General features: G+C 44.1%; 1 protein-coding gene across 5 annotated transcripts in view; it reads left to right on the forward strand.

Annotated features, from left to right (window-relative positions):
• Positions 1–19,478, forward strand: part of SGPP2 (sphingosine-1-phosphate phosphatase 2) — a 137,212-nt gene that overhangs the window by 32,812 nt on the left and 84,922 nt on the right. For 4 of the 5 annotated variants that reach the window (XR_009700739.1, XR_009700737.1, XR_009700736.1 and 1 more), the window contains exon 2: positions 14,684–14,842. The exons of the other annotated variant lie outside the window; for it this stretch is intronic. Coding sequence is in view for 1 of the 4 variants with exons in the window: in XM_061187875.1 (XP_061043858.1) it covers positions 14,684–14,842 (159 nt within the window). In the remaining 3 variants the exon portion in view is untranslated. The remainder of the gene's footprint in view (positions 1–14,683; positions 14,843–19,478) is intronic. 5 annotated transcript variants of the gene reach the window in all.

Below are 19,478 nucleotides of genomic sequence, written 5' to 3' on the forward strand. Positions count from 1 at the left end.
CCTCTCTGTTGGAAGAAACTCTGTACCCTAATATGCCCCTTAGATCTCACCACCTTAGGACCACAGAACGGTCTCTTATTGGAGGTGCCCTTCAAGATCTGGTTCTACAGGTGGTCTCTTTTGCAGTCGGGAACCAGAAATTTTCAGTTTGGTGTTTTTGAGGCTCTTGAGGGCTTTTATTTCTAGTTTTAAGCTGTCTTGAGATATAATTCACAAACCATGCAATTCACCTATTTAAATGGTTTTCAGTATATTCAGAGCTGTGCAGCCATCACCGTAATCAGTTTTAGAGCATTTTCATCATCCTAAAAAGAAACCTGTACCCACTAGCAGTCCCCCCCACCTCCATCACCCCCACTTCCTCCCCACCTCAACTCCAACCCTGGGCAATCGCCAGTCTGCTTTCTGTTTGTCTCTCTAGATTTGCCTAGTCTTTACTGAGTGACTTTGCACTTTTAAAGTAGTTTACCCTTTCATGTGTCCATAGGCCCAGAGACCATAGTAAAATCTTAGTTACATCCAACCGTTTTATTTTTCTCATGTGGATTAGTGCTTCTTAAACTTTAGTGTGCATGCAAATCACCTGGAGAATCTGGTTAAAATTCCCAGTGATTCCCCAGGTCTGGGGTGGGCTTGAGATTCTGAATTCCTAACAAGTGATGCCGATGCTTTGGGTCTGGGGACCACACTTCAAAGGATAAGGACATGGAAGATGCTGAAGTCATTATTTTAACCGTAGTAGCCTCCATTTCAGACAACGTGTCAACAGCTTGTGATTTCAACTGGCTTTAGGATGGCGGGTTTCCATCCCAGCATAGAAAGTGGGGGAAGGAAACGTGTGTGGGGAGGGGGAGGGGGGCAGTGGGCAGGGCTTTGCATACATGGACCTCTGTCTACCGTTCTGAAATGAGGGCTGTGAGGACCCCAAGCATCCTTTATCTCTCCTCTTTTCTTCCAACCCGTGCTCCCCCTGCTTCATCAGCATCCTCATGGAAGCAGTCAGAGACACCCCATTGTTTAACTTGGTCTGGTTCCTTATCAGCGCTGCAAACCCGTGTTCTCTGACCATCTCTGATGCATCAGGGTCATCAGTTCTGGTCACACAGCGCTTTCCGGAAATTGTGTTCTATGAAAAGAAATGAGAACCACATTTTCCACACTTTGGTATTTGCAGTGAGTTCTGTGTCCTTAGGTATAGGAGCCGCAGTCCCCGTTTGCGGGGGAGGCATCCGAAGCATGCGTCACTCGGTGACAGAACTGAGCCGAAGCCCAGAGCCCAAGGGTTTGCTCAGGGTGGGTCTCTGCACAGCCTGTGGCATTCAGTCGCCTTCCGTGGAGAAACTCACTTTCTCTGGGTTTCATTAAATTGTTTTTGTTCCTGTGGTTTCTTGCTAAATAACTGTATCATCAGATCCCAGATGGCAGAGCCAAGGCCAAAAACAGAAACCAAGCTTTCTTCATCTCCCAAGATGGCCCACAGAGGGTCTGGGAGCATCGGCTTTTATTGCAGATGTGAAACGGAGCGCATCCTGGAGGCTCATCCTGGGCTGCGGGACTGTGGGTGGCAGAGGCAGGTTGTGTGTGAGACCCGCTAAGAGCGCAGCCTGAGAAGTGGTTTCTGTGACCTCTACTCAGATACATTTCAATCTGCGAAAATGGGAAATCACAGAGAAAGGACAAGAATGTGAGCACAGAGCTGGCCGTTCAGAGCACGTCTCTTATCAGGTCACTTCCCGGCTCAAACACTCTCAGCGGCTCCCCATTACCCACACGGTAAACCCAACCTCCTTACTACTGCCTTCAGGACTCCTCTCTCCAGCTCTGGTCACCCCTTCTAGCCTTGCTACCTACAATCCCCCCTATAAATACCTTACACTCTAGCTATCCTGGCCCTGGTACTCTTCCAGGAACACTGTGCCTTGATGCTTCCATACCTCCCCTCATGCTGTTCCCTTCAGCTGGAATGTCCCTCTTCCCTTTCTCTTTCTCTCACAGTTCCAGCCTCCTACCAGGACAGCTTGCTTTCCTCCTCCTTCTTCTCTTTGTTTTTTAAATCTTCTCACCTTCTTTCCCTCCTCTGTGCTCTACTATAACTAGATACTTCAGACACTTTCTTATTATCTATACTTTTATTTTTTTAAAAATACTTATTTATTTGTTTGTTTGTTTGTTTTGGCTGCACCGGGTCTTAGTTGCAGCACGCGGGATCTTTTAGTTGCAGCACGTGGACTCTTAGTTGTGGCATGCGAGATCTTTAGTTGCGGCAGGCATGAGGAATCTAGTTCCCAGACCAGGGATCGAACCCGGGCCCCCTGCATTGGGAGCGCAGAGTATTACCCACTGGACTACCAGGGAAGTCCCATTATTTATACTTTTAATCAAAACCATGCAAATATGACTACAATTTATTGAGCTCATACTGTGTGTCTGGCATGGTTTGATGTGGTTTACCTAAGTGCCTTCATTACATCTTCCAAGAGTCTCTGCAAGGGAGCTGATGTCACACCCACTGCACAGGTGAAAAATTCAAACTTCCCCAGAGTTGCCCAGCACTATGTCATTGGACTAAGGCTGGAGCCGACACCCAGACCCTTGTCTTGTTCCACTGATATCTATTTGCCTCACCCAAAGCTTGTCAGAACTGAAGAGGGAGGGCTCTGGCTCATGTACAAAGCCCTAGGACTTCCAAGCCCACGGAGGGCCTGGTTTTACCTGTTGAGAGATGGATTATGGGACGGTTTCTCTGCCTCGGCACAATGACTGTCCCAGGTCATGCCCATCTCCAGGTCATCCTTTATTTCTTTAGCAGTGTGCTTTGAGCTGTGGCCCTCAGGCAGCCTTAAACTGTATCCCTGTTGCTTTTGCAAAATCTGGCAAAGAAACTTGAGGTCCCTGGGAAACAAAACAAGCAAACAGCAGTAAGACCAAAAAAATGCAAACAGGTGGTCGCAGGGAATGCTGTTGGTGTGGATGGTTATTTGGCCAGGTTGAGGAATGAGCAAGGTGAGACAGCGTCCGTGGAACGGTACCTCCAGGGGCTCCAACGGAAGTGGGCAGGGAGCTCCTGTAAAGAGGTTCTTGGGTGGCAGGATTCCTGGTCACCTGACTTATGGACGTGTTTGTGGTCTTGGTCTGCCCTGGGATCTGCCATGAGAATGTGTGAGTGAGAAGGGGGAGGACAGTAAAGGTGGAACAAAAAAGTGAAACAGTCAAGCTTGACCGAAATCATGATCTAAAATAGTATTTAAGGACCTAGAGAAATGCTCACAATACAATAAATAATACTTAAAATTTTAAGATTCAGTGGAATCTCAATTTTGTGAAAACGCAAGACACCACACTTAGGCATAGGAGAGGAGAGAGACCAATCGGAGATACTCAAAGGGGCTGAGTCTGAGGGTTGGAATAATGGGTAACTTTTACTTTGTCTTTATATGGTTTTTGAACTCCCACATGTTCCGGAGTGAAATGTGTTCATCAGAAAAATAAGTGGTAATCAGATAATCAGGAAGAAAACAAATGATATAAAAAACCCCAAACCTTTAACTCAAAAAATTAAAAGTGAAAACAAAACAAAACAAAACCTTAACATTCACAGGACACAAGGAAATCAGTGTGCCAGAGACAGGCTGGGTGGGAAGGACCATTGTTCTGACCCAGCGTAGCTTTCTTCTTAATGTTCTTTTATGTGTGTACACAAAATTTCAAAGCTTTTCCTAAGTTTATTTTTGTGACCAGTGGCTTTAAACTTGCTAAGAGATAGCCTTTCAGAGGGAACTACGGTTTGAAAATGTGACGGAAATTGATGGAACCTCCCAAGAATTTTTGGTGTAGACAAGGCTTAGAAGCGTGCATGAGTGAGACCCTCTCAGCAGAATGTCCTCCCCCTTCCATCTGTCCCTCCTTGATCTGTCCCATCCCTGCTTTACCTCTGATGCCCATCACCCCGTAAGGACAGTGCCCCAGCGAGGGGCAGGGAGGGATCAAGAAAGGAAAATCTTTCCAAAGTATCTTTACCATCTTGGATTCCTTGAGAGCTCTGAAAAATGGAGGCTGGATTTAAGAAATGGGGATGGGGTAGCACGAAGATAGCTTTCTGCTTCCTTTCTTTTCCGTGTACACACACACCTACTAACATGGTAGCCTTGGGTAAAGTAAACTCCAAACTAAACATTCTGTGCCCGTTTAGCCCAGATAAACAAGAAGGATGGAAGCAGGAAAGCCTTTGGATAAAATCTTTGACTTCAGTGGCAAACTAGTCAGACTTCAGTTTTGGCTTTGTCTGATTTAAATGTTTGTTTTTATTTTTTATTTATTTTTAAAAATTTATTTATTTATTTTTGACTGTGTTGGGTCTTTGTTGCTGCACGCGGGCTTTCTCTAGTTGCGGTGAGCGGGAGCTACTCTTTGTTGCGGTGCGCGGGCTTCTCATTGAGGTGGCTTCTCTTGTTGCGGAGCACGGGCTGTAGGCGCGTGGGCTTCAGTAGTTGTGGCGCACGGGCTCAATAGTTGTGGTTTGCAGGCTCTAGAGCACAGGCTCAGTAGTTGTGGCGCATGGGCTTAGTTGGTCTGCGGCATGTGGGATCTTCTGGGACCAGGTCTCGAACCCGTGTCTGCTGCATTGGCAGGCAGATTCTTAACCACTGCGCCACCAGGGAAGCCCTAAATGTTTGTTTTTAAATCTTTGTCCGTAAAAGATCACCAAGGAGAAAACTTACATGTACTTGAATAGCTTTCTTACATTTTGGTGGTGCCTTTTAAAAATAAAAAAAAAAATTTTTTTTAATTGAGATATAACTGACATATAACATTATATTAATTTCAGGTGTACAACATAGTGATTTGATATTTGTATATATTGCAAAATGATCACATAAGGCTAGTTAACATCCATCACCATACATAGTTACAGAATTTTTTTTCTTGTGTTGAGAACTTTTACAATTTCCTCTTGGCAAACTTTCAAATATGCAATTATGGTATTATTAACTATAGTCACCATGCCGTACATTACATCCCCATGACTTATTTATTTTATAACTAGAATTTTATACCTTTTGACCCCCTTTACCCATTTTTTGGTGGTGTCTTTTAAATCTTTAGCGAATGTTTTTTGAAGGGAATTAGGAATGGGTGAGTTCATGCTGCCAGTTTAGAGCAGAACTGAGTCAACCCTTCCAAGTTCTGAATTCTGAGTATGTGCATTGGGGCAGGGGGTGGAATTCCTGGATTAAAACGAATGAACCCAAGTTTATAAGACTCCTTCTTGAACATCCTGTAGTTCTTCCAAATGTCATTTTGATAAGTTAATATAAATGAATCAGAAACATCTGCACCAAAAATCCCGCTGAACACACAAGGGCTTAACAATTAAATGGAAGAATGTTTGGCACCATGTGGTTCAGGTTTTCGCAGATCCAAATATTTTGAAAAACAGTTAAGTTCTTAAGACATTTTGAGAATTTAAAGGGCAGCTGGTTCTCCCACCCCCTCTAAAAATGGGAGCGGTAATTTCTGTTCTTTGTGTTGACTCCTGTTGTTCTTACTGCCTATGGGGGGAATTCTCCTAGCAGAGGCCCTGTCTCTGGTCTCTGCAAACTGCTGTCCTACTCCCTCTCTCTCTCTCTCTCTCTCTCTCTCTCTCTCTCTCATTCCTAGATTTGCTTCCTCAGCAGATTCCGTGTGTTTCACGCACAGAGATCTAACAGTGATGACGAGGCAGCGCTTTGTCGAGTTGTGAGGTCCATTTCTTGGTTCAGGTGGAGCGTTGTTGTCACCCTGGATCACAGAGTTTCACAATCCTTGTCCCGGTTCACCCTTCCTGATGGTGCCAGTATGAGAGCTGGTCCCTGGGAAAAGAAAAAAATTATCAGACGTTCAGAGGAGGAGCTAAAATCCAATGGATGGTCAGGAGGAAAACAAAGCTCAAATTGTGGAAAAGGCCACAACGAAAACCTCTGCCGTAAATAAAAGCCACGTTCGGTTCAGTCCTCTCCAGCCTCCCTCTTGTTCTTGGACACAGACTGAGTGATCCCAGCAAATGCCAATGAAGCAGATGAAAGTGATTAGCATGCAGTTCCCTTTCAAGCTCTTTTATTCGAAGAAGTTGTCCTTCCATTTTATTGACTTTCAGTCTCGCCATCCTGAAATTTTAATCACCCGAGCACTGAGCAGGCATCTCAGATCACCCAACTCGTAATTCTATCTGAATTGCAAGATGAAAGGGGATACCCTCGTACATTCTTGTTCCTTCTGTTTTCCCCTTCAAGGGACACTGTCAATCATCCTTAGGCTTCCTAAGTGATCATCATTTAATTTTCTTTATAGGTTGGAAAGTCTTGATTCCCTAACTTAAAAAAAATAGTAATTAAAAGTGATGGGAGGATATTAGTAAAGAGATGTAAATTCAAGAAAAATGCGTGTCTACCTCACTGGGCAAACAATGGGACTCCACCCCCAGTGACTTTTAAGTTTACTCTTTTTTTTTTCTTTTTAGTTTTTTAAAAAAATTTATTTATTTTTGGCTGCGTTGGGTCTTCGTTGCTACACGCGAGCTTTCTCTAGTTGCGGAGAGCAGGGGCTACTCTTCATTGCAGTGCGCGGGCTTCTCACTGCAGTGGCTTCTCTTGTTACGGAGTACGGGCTCTAGGCTCACGGGCTTCAGTAGTTATGGCACGTGGGCTTCAGTAGTTGTGGCTCGTGGGCCGTGGAGCGCAGGCTCAGTAGTTGTGGTGCACGGGCTTAGTTGCTCCGCGGCATGTGGGATCTTCCTGGACCAGGGCTCGAACCTGTGTCCCCTGCATTGGCAGGTGGATTCTTAACCACTGGGCCACCAGGGAAGCCTGGCTTTGCTTTTTTTTTTTTAACATCTTTATTGGAGTTTAATTGCTTTACAATGGTGTGTTAGTTTCTGCTTTATAACAAAGTGAATCAGCTATACATATACATATATCCCCATATCTCCTCCCTCTTGTGTCTCCCTCCCACCCTCCCTATCCCACCCCTCTAGGTGGTCGCAAAGCACTGAGCTGATCTCCCTGTGCTATGAGGCTGGGAAGCCCGGCTTTTAAGTTTAGCACTGCTAGTTAATGATATTTCTCCACTAAGTTTCAGAAACTAAAAAACAAAAAATTAAAGCAGGGCTTCTTCCCATGGGTTCTGAGCCAAAATTTATTTCAGTCTTGCCAGAGTTCAAATAATCATACTCTTATTTGGAACCTTCCAGGGACTTACTGTTGTTCCCAGCCTAGATCCCAAACCTTAGCTTGACCCAGCTGCTGCTCTTCACTTCATCTCCTATCTCTCTCTTTTCCACCTGCGTGTCCCAGCACACAGGCCTGTTTCCTACTTTGGGGCCTTTTGCTCAGTGGTCTCCCTAACCCCAGGCCCCAAAGGAACCAGCTTATCTCCCCATCCAGGGCTCAGCTCAAATGGCTCCTCCTTGGAGAGCACCTCCCCAACACATACATATCATTTGGTATCACTTGATCCTGCTTTAATTTCATCCTCGTGCTTATTGCTAAATGAAATACTCTTGCTTATTGTTAATCTTCCATCACTAAAGTGTAAGCAGTGAATGAATGGTCTGTGTAGGCATGGCCTCTCTCCAGAAAAGGTTTGCCACCTTCAATTTTTAAAAAAATGTTGGGGGGGGCTTCCCTGGTGGCACAGTGGTTGAGAATCTGCCTGCCAATGCAGGGGACACGGGTTCGAGCCCTGGTCTGGGAGGATCCCACATGCCGCGGAGCAACTGGGCCCGTGAGCCACAACTACTGAGCCTGCGCGTCTGGAGCCTGTGCCCCGCAACAAGAGAGGCCGCGACAGTGAAAGGCCTGCGCACCGCGATGAAGAGTGGCCCCCGCTTGCCGCAACTAGAGAAAGCCCTCACACAGAAACGAAGACCCAACACAGCCATAAATAAATAAATTAAAAAAAGAAAAATGTTGGGCATTGCTTGGTTTGTACTTGGCATGTTAACATGCTAGTCGGTGTCTTATAATAGCTTCAAGTGTTTATTTTGCAAATATTCCACCTCTGCAGCATGTAATGGCATGCCCACCAAAGCCTAGTCTTTCAGAGAGAGTAGCAGGACCAAAACCTCGCGACGTGTAGGCTCTAATGAAAGTAGCATCGAGTTCCTTAGATTTGCCCTTCCTAATCTTTAGGCTCTAGATTAGAAATTCTGGATGAATATATGCTGAGCGTGAGAATCAGAGAGCAAGGCTTGCAGAGTTTTAGTTCCGAATCGACTGCCTTTCAGGACATTGCCCCAGCCATGGAAGGCATTTCTGGGTAGGCCCCCGTCTCTGTAAATGGCTGTCAGTCTGGAGACCTAGGCTGATGCCCCTTTTCTCCCACAACCCCAAGCACATGAAGCAATTCCCACCTTGAAGAATAATGCCAAGCTGACAACCCTCGGGAGCTGATGAAAAGAATCAGTGTGTAGGTTGAATGTATAACAGATGTAACTAGAAATCACAAAGGCTTTCCCAAGTTGGGTTAAAAAAACAGTTTAGGGACTTCCCAAGTGGCGCAGTGTTTAGGAATCCACCTGCCAGTGCAGGGGACATAGGTTCGATCCCTGGTCCAGGAAGATCCCACATGCCACGGAGCAACTAAGCCTGTGAGCCACAACTACTGAGCCTGTGCTCTAGAACCTGCAAGCCACAACTACTGAGCCCGCGTGCCACAACTACTGAAGCCCACGCGCCTAGAGCTCATGCTCTGCAACAAGAGAAGCCACCGCAATGAGAAGCCCGTGCACCGCAACGAAGAGTAGCCCCTACTCGCCACAACTAGAGAAAGCCTGTGTGCAGCAACGAAGACCCAACGCAGCCAAAAATAAATAAATAAAATAACTTTATATAAAAAAAACCAGTTTAGAATTCCAAAAACCATTGATTTTAATGGAATACTCTCCTGTGAGTTTTTATCTTAAAAATAAAGCAAATTGCTGCTTCTATCTTAGCAAAGAACATAATGGCAGATGCTCCTGCCTGCAGAGCCAGAGAACCTTGTTTCCAAGCCAGGATTCTGACAGTGGTGCAAGAGCCCTTTTTAGGGAAATGAGGTTTCTTTTTCTGTACCGTGATGGTCTGAGAGGTTAGGAATGTTTTTCAAGCTTCATGACTCCTTAACTAATTTTGGATTTGTCATCCAGCAATTTATGCAGACCCTACTCGGATGAAGGCAGGGAGCTTGGGATGGCTTCTTTCTTTCTGCGTCGTCAGTTCGTTGCTTGATCCGCTGCTATTTCATCGGGATGCCTCTTCCTCGTGCCCTTCCCGTTAGTACCTTCTGCGGTTGAGTGGTGTGCCTGAGCTCAGTTCCTTTATTCGGACCACTGTAGGATCCTCCGCAGAATTCACTAACTCTTCCCTTCTGGTTTGTCACCAGCATTTTTACCTGTCGCTTTGATCACGTTATCTTACTCTCTTAAACTCCCATTGAGGCTTCCTCTAACACTGAGAATTAAACCTGAGAGCCTTCCTTTTGGGTTTAAAAACCCTTCACTGGGGTGTCCTTGTTCCTTGCTACTCAAAGTGTGATCCATGGGGGGGCAATCTGGCAGCGTATGCATCACCTGGGAGCCCATTAGAAATTACAACCCTGTCGCAGGTGAACTGCATCAAAATCTGCATTTTTTTTAACAAGATCCAGGTGAGTTGCATGTGTGTTATAATCGAGAAGTGCTTTGTGGGAAATCCTCACGGCTACCATCGTCATTCACAGCCAACAGCTAGGTCTTTGTGAGACGTTTCTCTGCCAGGCTTTGACCTGAATGCTTTGCACACACCAGCAACAACCTCTGATTTAATCTTCCCAGCGTCCTCCCGTGGTACGTACTGTTATTATTCCCATTTGCAGAAGGGGAATCTGAGGCCCCAGGAGATCAAGTCATTGGTGTGAGATTATTCAGGTAGTGAGTGTTGGAACAGCCTGGATTTAATCCGAGACACTTTGCGTCCAGAGTTTGTGGATGCAAAGTTTGTCCACCAGCTCTGCACCCTCCCCTCTTCCTGGGCTCTTTTCTCCAGGCCACTTTACTCTGGACTCACTTACCTCTTTCTCATCGGTCTGTAAAACTTCTCTAAAGCAAAGCCACGGTGAAGGAAATGCTGCTGTTTGGTGTGATCTATAAAAGCTTTGAGTCCTAAAATTATTTTTAAGTAAGACTGTGCTGTACTCTGTATAGATTTGATCTCTCTCAGCCAAAGAGAATGAGCTCCTTCTACTGCTTCCAATTAATATGGGCTGCTGGGAGCCTTAGATACTACCCTCCCGGATGTGAATTCCTTCCGGCTGTGTTGAGATAGAGTAGTATCTCAAACTTGACCTTTGGAAGAATACTTGCATTTACAGTTCTAATTTAAAAAAAATGGAGATAAGTAATTTGACCTTGCAATGACATTGGTCCAGAGTTTATCAAGTCCTTTAAAGACCTCAAGGTCAGAATGCCTATAGCCTGTGTACTCAAGGCCAAAGGTTAGTTACAGAAAGGTGGTATGTGAGGTCAAGCAGAGATTAAGGTCAGTGGTTTCCAAACTGATTACGGAACTGCTCTGAAGGGATATTCCAGAGAAAAACCTGGGGGTTGGGTTGGGATGGGGGGGTGCCTGGCCTGAAATAGGGGTTCCCTGCACCCCTCCTCACTTTCAACCAATTGGTTTCAATCTTTTTATATAATAGGTCCTGGGGTAACATTCTGTTTAATGGGCCTTTCCCTACGTAAATTTTCTTTTTGTATATTAAAAGCCAACTGAACTAATCCTACTCCATCCTTTGCAGCTGAGGCCGTTGAGGTTCAGAAAGGCGAATTGACTTACCCAAGGTCACACATTGTTTTGGCTAAAAGCTATTTCTTTTTCTTTTTTTTTCTTTTAATAAATTTATTTATTTTTTCGACTGCATTGGGTCTTCGTTGCTGTGCGCGGGCTTTCTCTAGTTGTGGCGAGCGGGGGCTACACTTTGTTGAGGTGCGCAGGCTTCTCATTGCGGTGGCTTCTCGTTGCGGAGCACGAGCTCTAGGCACACAGGCTTCAGTAGTTGTGGCGTGTGGGCTCAGTAGTTGTGGTGCATGGGCTTAGTTGCTCTGCGGCATGTGGGATCTTCCCAGGCCAGGGCTCAAACCCGTTTCCCCTGCATTGGCAGGTGGATTCTTAACCACTGCGCCACCAAGGACGTCCTAAAAGATATTTCTTGTATTCCTCCTTTGACAGCTCAAAAGCTGGGCCAGCTACCAAGTGTGCTGGGCATTCGCTTCTTTTCTGTCTGGGTCTGCCCTTATTCCAGTCAGTGGTGCTGACCTGGCCATATTTCCTTTGCATTTAGGACTCCTCTGTGTGCATTTGGAAAACTAAACACTGTTCAGGTGTTTCGGGGCAGACCTAAATCAAGGAGTCATATATTCTCGGCGTTCTTTGTCTTCATCTTGCGGTAAATCTGTATGGCTCCCTGTCGGTCCTGACTTAGTTATGCAGCCTTGCAGAGAATAGGGAATACTCTGGTATCTGCAAAATAGAGCAGCTGTTCTCCCACCCAAACCTTAAGTTACCAAAAACCCCATTTTAGGAGAATGTGCATTTGAGAAATTTGTGACCAAAAGGGAAAGATGGCATTGGGAGACTGAGATCATATTTTTCACCCCCACCTGCAAAAACATTTTCCTTTTTCACTTTCAAGAAAATAAACCAGGAAATCAAATAGACAAATGAGAATATCAGTGACATTTTGCAGTTAGTAATAATGGCTAGCTGGGTAATTTCCATCTTATCATCCCTTGTTTACCCGAAACTTCTTTGGCTTTGAGGCAGATGATTGGCATACTAAGGGGTATTTTATTTCTAAAAATAGCTCCTCTCCACTCACCTGAATGTTCAGTGCTTTTCCTGATCTTTTGTCTAAAAATTAGCTGCTAATCACTGACTCCTGAGTCTGTGCTGCAGAAACACGGCCCCACTGCCTGGCATGTCAGCTCCTTGGGCGCGACCAGTTCTACAGAATGTACTGATGGATGTTTTCGTTCCAGGATTTGGTTTCCTGTCTCTCAGTTTTATCTCCTCTTCTCTCTGCCATTCACTTTACCTACCATTTCTATTTCTAACCCCGGTTTCTTTTCCCTCTAATTGTTCCCGACGTGACCAACACATACACTGAAACTGAAATTCTTATTTACAAAGATATATTGAAGTGATACACACTGAGATTTCCTACAAGGGAAACTTAGATTCTTGTTCTGAAAAGACAAGTACTTAACTACTTTATTTACAGTACATATAATTCTCAAGAATTTGGAAGCGAATATTGGCTCTCAAGCTATTTAATTACGTATACAGAGATGTTATCTAAAAGCTCCTTTGGCTGCCCTATACACATGTTGATATTTTTAACTTCACCTTTGCTTTTTGTTTCTAAGAAGATTTAGAGAATATTTAGCTCTCTACTCAAAAAAAAAAAAAAGAGAGCGTTCCTAAAAATTAAAAAAAGAGAGTTCCTAAGAGAATGTAAAAGGCATGCCTAAAGATATTAATTAGTAATATGTAACACTAAAGCAGTTTGCTGTCATCCATGCCAGTCTTTTCAATTATTTACTAGGATGAAAATATTGAACTTGGTCTCAGTTAAGTCTCTAGGGTAGAGAATGGTTGTTGCTGAACATTTATCATGTCATATAACACTTGGGTACCATGAAATGACACAAGGGAGGGGTTTGACACTTGTCAAAGTTTGGCAAAAGTTTTGCTCATAAAGCTTCAAAGCAGGACAGATTACCAAGTGTACCTGACAGCTGGTGCATTAAAATAACTAATTTTTACGTAACAAAGGTCGCTTCACAGGATTTGCTCCAAGGTCAAGCCAGTTGGATGTATGTTTATAAAACAGAATCTGCAGAGATTAGTCCTCACATTAGATAATGAGACACAGGGGGAAGGAGGGAGGAGTTTGTCATTTATTCATCTCAGTCCCTTGACCTTGTTTTGCACATCTAACCATAGTATCTTGGCAGAGAGGTAGAACTATACACTTCCTTATTTAATTCATTTTGTGCATTACTGTCTTTCTACTTTAGGATGGATCCATTCTTTCTCCTTTGAATTCACTTAGAAGTAAAGTTCATCCCAGAAGAGAGATGAACTTCTGGCTTACATTGCTTGCTCACTCCTGACTAGCAACTTCCTCCCAGGTAGTGCCATGTACGGCTTGACTTGAGGCTGAATTTTTGAACTTAACCATGACTGGTTTACATGAATCCAGATATGCCTCTGGAGCCGAGGGCAGTGTCAACATAAGCCTTTTTTTTTTTCCTTAAGTCTTTTTTTTTTTTCCTCCCTGCCTACTACCAGGATAACAGGGTGGAGAAGGATGATAGAAAATGGGAGTGCATTTTAGTGGGCCCCATGCGTACTTGCTGTGTTTCTTACACCATCACTGTAGTGGGCCGACTTGACGAATCCCATTCGAAAGGTAAATTACAAACATTCATCTGCAAGTGATTCTTCTAAAGTCTTCATGTTAGTTAATCTCTTGTTGCTGCAACAAATTACCACGAACTTAGTGGCTTAAAACAACACATATTTATTCTGTGGATACAAAATATATGGAGGTCAGAAGTCCACAATGGTTCTTATCTGGCTGAAATCAAGGTATCAGCAGAGCTGTGTTCCTTCTGGAGCCTCAAGGAGAGGATCCTTTTCCTCACTTTTTCCAGCTTCTAGAGGCTGCCGGCATCCCTTGACTCTTGGCTCCTTCCTCCATCTTCAAATCACTTTCTGAGTCTTGACTCTTCCGCCTCCTATTTTTTAAAGATCTTTGTGATTCCATTGAAGCCACCTACGTAATCCAGCGTAACCCCTCAATCTCTAAATCATTAATTACATCTGCAAAGCCCCTTTTGCCGTGTAAGGTAACATCTTCGCAGGTTCTAAGGATTAGGAGGTAGACATCTTTGGGGACATTCTCCTGCCTACCACGGTCATAGACCCACACAGTGTGCTAACAGAGTTCACCTCCCTTGAGTTTCTAGCCCTCTGTGGACACAGGAGAAAGGTTTGGGTTTTTTTGTGTGTCTTTCCCTGATATTTCTGTCTTGGATGTTACTAATTTAATTTTATGAAGAATTAACATCATCTGTGTTTGTGTAGACACCTGGGGGTTGATAGATGTTCAATAACACTGTAGGCTGCTAGTATTGATACTGTAATTACACAAGGGGAGAGGAGGTAGCACCTTGGCAATCGAAACCCTGTGAATCGTAGATAGAGGGTTTTTTTTGGTTTAGTTTTTGTTTGTTTGGGGGTTTTGGGGGCCACATCTAGGGGCATGTGAGATCTTAGTTCCCCCGATTAGGGATGGAACCAACACCCCCTGCAGTAGAAGCAAGGAGTCTTTGGACGGCCAAGGAAGTCCCTAGGTAGAGGTTTTTATTTTTTTAATTTATTTTTAAATATTTATTTATTTATTTGGCTGCGCTGGGTCTTAGTTGCGGCATGGGGGGCTCTTTCAGTTGCAGCATGCATGCGGGATCTAGTTCCCTGACCAGGGATCAAACCCAGGTCTCCCTGCATTGAGAGCACAGAGTCTTAACCACTGGACCACCAGGGAAGTCCTTAGATAGAGGTTTTTAAAACTTGCCTTATAGTGACCTGTTCAATGAACTCACAGAGTCTTCTAACTTGTCTTTTAGGCTTATGTACAGAAGTACATTGTGAAGAATTATTTCTACTATTACCTATTCAGATTTTCAGCCGCTTTGGGACAAGAAGTGTTCTACATCACATTCCTTCCATTCACTCACTGGAATATTGATCCTTATTTGTCCAGAAGACTGACCATCATATGGGTTGTAAGTATTAGTATTACTTATGAACCAGTATTACTTCTACAACAGCTACCTGCTTTGGTATTCAAGTACTCTGCATATATGCTCTTTTTTAAAAATCACTTAGAGTTGAATTTTTACCTGGTTTACTTTGGGAAAATGGAAGGAAAGATTTAAAAGCTATGGGTGAATAAGACTATGAGAGGGGAGAGATGATGTGCAGGAAAAGGACCTTTCTGAGAATCCATGAAGGGACATAAAATGCTTCCTCCCAAGAAACCCCTTTTAGTAAAATTTGATCAAACACTGAAAATAGGAGCTCTTGACTAATAATTCCGAGTGGTATTAAGTGTAACTACCCCATGTCTACTGGATACACAAAAGCATATAAGGCAGGGCAACTTCTCTGAGGAAGCTGGTAGTATTATGGGGCCAGCTGGCGTATACACGAAAACCCAATGATAATTCTGGGTGGAGAGGTGGATCCCCTTCTGATGTTTTGTCTGGGACCCTATCGTTGAACTTTGTTCAGGATCAAATAAGTTCTGATTTTTATTTATTTATTTATTTATTTATTTAATTTATTTTTTGGGCCACATCGGGTCTTAGTTGCGGCACGCGGGGTCTTTGTTGAGGCATGCAGGCTTCTCTCTAGTTGTGGCGTGCAAGTTTTCTCTTCTCTGGTTGTGGTGCGCAGGCTCCAGGGCAGGTGAGCTCTGTAGTTTGCGGCAGGCAGGCTCTCTAGTTGAGGCGCGAGAGCTCAGTAGTTGTGGCGTGTGGGCTTAGTTGCCCCGTGGCACGTGGGATCTTAGTTCCCCGACCAGGGATCAAACCCTTGTCCCCTGCATTGTAAGGCGGATTCTTTACCACTGGACCACCAGAGAAGTCCCTGATTTTTTTTTTTTAAACTGGGGGAGATGGTGGTTATTTGCAAGGCAGCAAGTCATGCTGCCAGCGTCCGGACCCTGGGATCAGATAGGCCTGGGTTCAAGTGCAGCTCAGCCACTGCGCTTGTCCGTGTGCCCTTGTCCTGAGCCTGTAAAATGGTGTTAATAATGCACATCTCCCAGAATCATCATGAAGACATATAGCGTATGGCCTGGTGCATGCGAGGACTCTGCAAGTCGCCATAAGCGGGGTAACACGTGGTGATGAGTCCAAGAAGGTGAAAGAGTCTTCAAGATCAACCAATTCTTAGGGCAAAGTTGGTTTAGCCGGGAGAGGGGGCTTCAGGGACAAGGTTGCCAGCACGGCTGTTTCCCTGACTCAAGATTCTGCTCTGAAAACAGCTTCAGAAGTGCCTGGTCAAGAAATATTTTAGATTCCACATATAAGTGATATCATATGATATTTGTCTTTCTCATTCTGACTTACTTCACTTAGTATGATATTCTCTAGCTGCATCCATGTTGCTGCATATGGCGTTATTTCATTCTTTTTTATGGCTGCGTAGTATTCCATTTTATATATGTACCGCATCTTCTTTATGCGTGAACCTCTCTACGAAACAGAAACAGACTGGCAGACATAGGCAACAGACTTGTGATTGCCAGTGTGGAGGGCGGGGGAGCGGAGGGAAGGACTGGGAGTTTGGAATTAACAGATATAAACTAGTATATACAGGATGGATAAACAACAAGGTCCTACTGTATAGCACAGGGAACTGTATTCAACATCCTGTGAGAAACCATAGTGGAAAAGAATATGAAAAAGAATATATGTATGTATAACTGAATCACTTTGCTGTATAGTAGGAATTCTAACACAGCATTGTAAATCAACTGTACTTCAGTTAAAAAAAAAAAGAAGTGCCTGTCGTATCTAAAGAAGCTGGGGTTCTCTGGCGGCTCTGCTCTGAAAAGCCGTGGCTGCACCCCTGGCGCTTTTATTTTTCTCATTTGTAGAACAAGTGAGAGGGGCCTTGATCAGGAGGCATAAGTGCAGATATCCTAAAAGGCAGGGCAGAGGAATAAAGCAGTGAAGTGCTGGGTGGGGAGGGCTGGTGGGTGGGGCACCTGGGGCATTGGGAGTGGCTACCCCTCACCTCCACCTGTGCCTGAGAGAGGAAAGACAGGCTGGTGTGGTCAGATCTCTTTTTCATGTGAAATCTTTAAATGTAGGGCTTACATTTTTAAAATCTCTATATGCCAATTGAACAAAGGATCCTTGAAGTCTAAACTTCCGAGGCTTGGTTTGAAGCCTCTGGCCTTGAAGGACAGCTAAGGTCCCTCTGGCTTATGGTTAAGATTATTTGGCCCCGAATTCTTCCTATTTGCTCCTTTTCTCTCTCAAACTACAAGCCACTTTTTCCTTTCTCCATCCCTGTCTCCCTTCCAGCCCTCTTCTGAAATCTAGCTTCTGTTAAAAGTATGATCCAACGAGAATCTGCAAAAGCATAGGCATCTTGCAGAAGATTAGCATTAGTGCAGTTGTTCCTCTCCTTTTGGAAGCTGCTTCCGGCTTCCGTTCCTGCAGAGCGGTGATGTCCACTGGAGGAGCTGGGGGAGGAGAGACAGGGAGCGGGGTGCAATCCTTCTGTTCTTAGGACGTGAAAATGCACCCAAGACCCGTGGTGCTTGAGTTTCTTTTCCTGTCATTTATTTTCTGAGATACCAAAAAAAAACAAAACTTCCAACTTTTATGGTTGTCAAGTGGGGCAAATGATGCAAAATACTTCTAGTAACCTGGGAATATCTTATACTGTGTACAGTCAGCTCAAGGCCAATTATCTTGCCCGCTGAGGGTGGAGAACTTTCCCTGAGGGGCCGGGAAGATGTTTAGACCTGATGGGAGGCAGTGGTTAGGGAACTCAGATTGTCATTGTGGGTTGTTATTTTTCACTTTGGAGTCCTCATTTCAAAGGGCTCAAAAGATTTCCCGTTTGAGGTAGAATTACTAGTCTTTTGTCAGAGAGTGGACAAATAAAGTCTTTACCTGAGAGAGGAAAGAGCAACCTTTGAGTATGCAGTTTGTCCTGAGCTTTGGCGAAGTGCTATTTGCTTTCAAAAATGGGTGCATGGCCAGGTCCAAAAGGCCCCCATGCAGAGAGGTATGTAATTCCTATCAGTGAAGCAGTGTGTGCATTCCTGGCAGTTCCAGTGGAGGGAATAGTGGCCGGTCCAAGGTGGGGATGGAGGGAGGGAAGGAATAAGGGGCAGAGGGAGAGAGGTAGAGGCTGGGGTGGGTGGGGGAGGGTTCAGAGGTGGGAAGGTGTTTGCTTTGTGCTCAGCTGCGGAGATAATAATGAGAGAGGCTTGGTTTGGCTCCAGTGCTGAAAGTGGGTGGAGGGAAGGAAAATTCCTGATGGTGTTGGGAGCTGGGAGGGAAGGAGGGGTGGAGACGGGTGAGATTCTTTTGGGCAATCAGCTTCCTGCTGAGGCAGCCTGTCTCCTGTAAGGGATATCCCTAAATTAGTGGCTGCCTCTTTAAGGGGTGAGGGTGAAGAAATGTTAATTATATAAGGGGCAGAATTTGAAGTCCCCTAACTTTAAACATCTTTTCTCACCCAAAATCCTTTGGAAGGCAGCTGTGTCCAAGAGTGCCAAACCTCTTGACAAATTTCATATTAATTCGACAATTGTCATTGGATGAAGTCTCAACAGGTTTCATTGCTTTTAAAAATAATTTGTTATATTAGGGGTGACTCATACTGTCTGAAGTAGCTTAGCAGAACTTATGGTTATATTAACTGTTTTCTTATCACAATCATAATTGTTCCTCTTGTCTATTGCACCTCTCTTACTGCTTTTGTTGGCATCTGTGTTCATTATTTGATCTTCATAACAATGGGTTGGTATCATTTTATAGATTGGGATAGTAATACTTCAAATAATAATAAGCCATATTACATGTTGAGGCCTTAGTATACATGCCACTCAGTGTAATAATGCTTTACATATTTTACCTAATTTAATCCTGCCAGCAATCCTGAGAAGTGATTATTGCCAGTTTTACAGATTAGGAAACTGACATGTAGAAAGGATCACTTTGGATTAAGTGGATTTGATCCTGTCCCCTAAGGCCTCTTGTGCTAGAGAGGGCCGCCACTGTTGTTTCTTAGAAGAACACAGCTGAAAGACACGAAGGGCATTCACTGTTGATTTTTTTTTTTAAGAGATGTTGAAGCTGAGGCTTTAAGCATTAAAACGACTTGCCCAAGGTTCTCTTCCATTGCATATTTGCTATGATTGTATTTCAGGTTTGCCTGTATGGTATTTATTAACTCTATCTACTACTTAAGTGTCTTCTATAGGCTCTTCTTGACAAGTCGAAGGTATCTTATCCCAGAAAAGTTAGATAAGCTTTTTTTTAATTAGCTGAAAAACATCAATGAGGTATTTTCTTCTTCTGTCACATATCAAGGTTTTTAACCTGTCATTGGATTCAATAGAATCTTCGACCTTGGGACAGAAAAGGCCGTGAATGGGTTACTCATTAGATGCTCATAAAGAGATGTTATAGATAGTGCTTCACAACGAGTCACTGCCCAACTGAGTGATTATCTGATCTCCTGGCTTCCACTGTGGTGTGGTGAGAGCCCCACCAAAAAAGACAATAGTACTGCTTGTGTCTAAAAGGGTTAGAGGCAATTTCATTGAAACTGCATCGTGTTCAGCTTTGTAACACGAGGCAAAATCTCACTTTTTGCTAAATAAAGTTA

The sequence above is a fragment of the Eubalaena glacialis genome, chromosome 1, assembly GCF_028564815.1.
Source record: "Eubalaena glacialis isolate mEubGla1 chromosome 1, mEubGla1.1.hap2.+ XY, whole genome shotgun sequence".
NCBI classification, from domain to species: Eukaryota; Metazoa; Chordata; class Mammalia; order Artiodactyla; family Balaenidae; genus Eubalaena; species Eubalaena glacialis.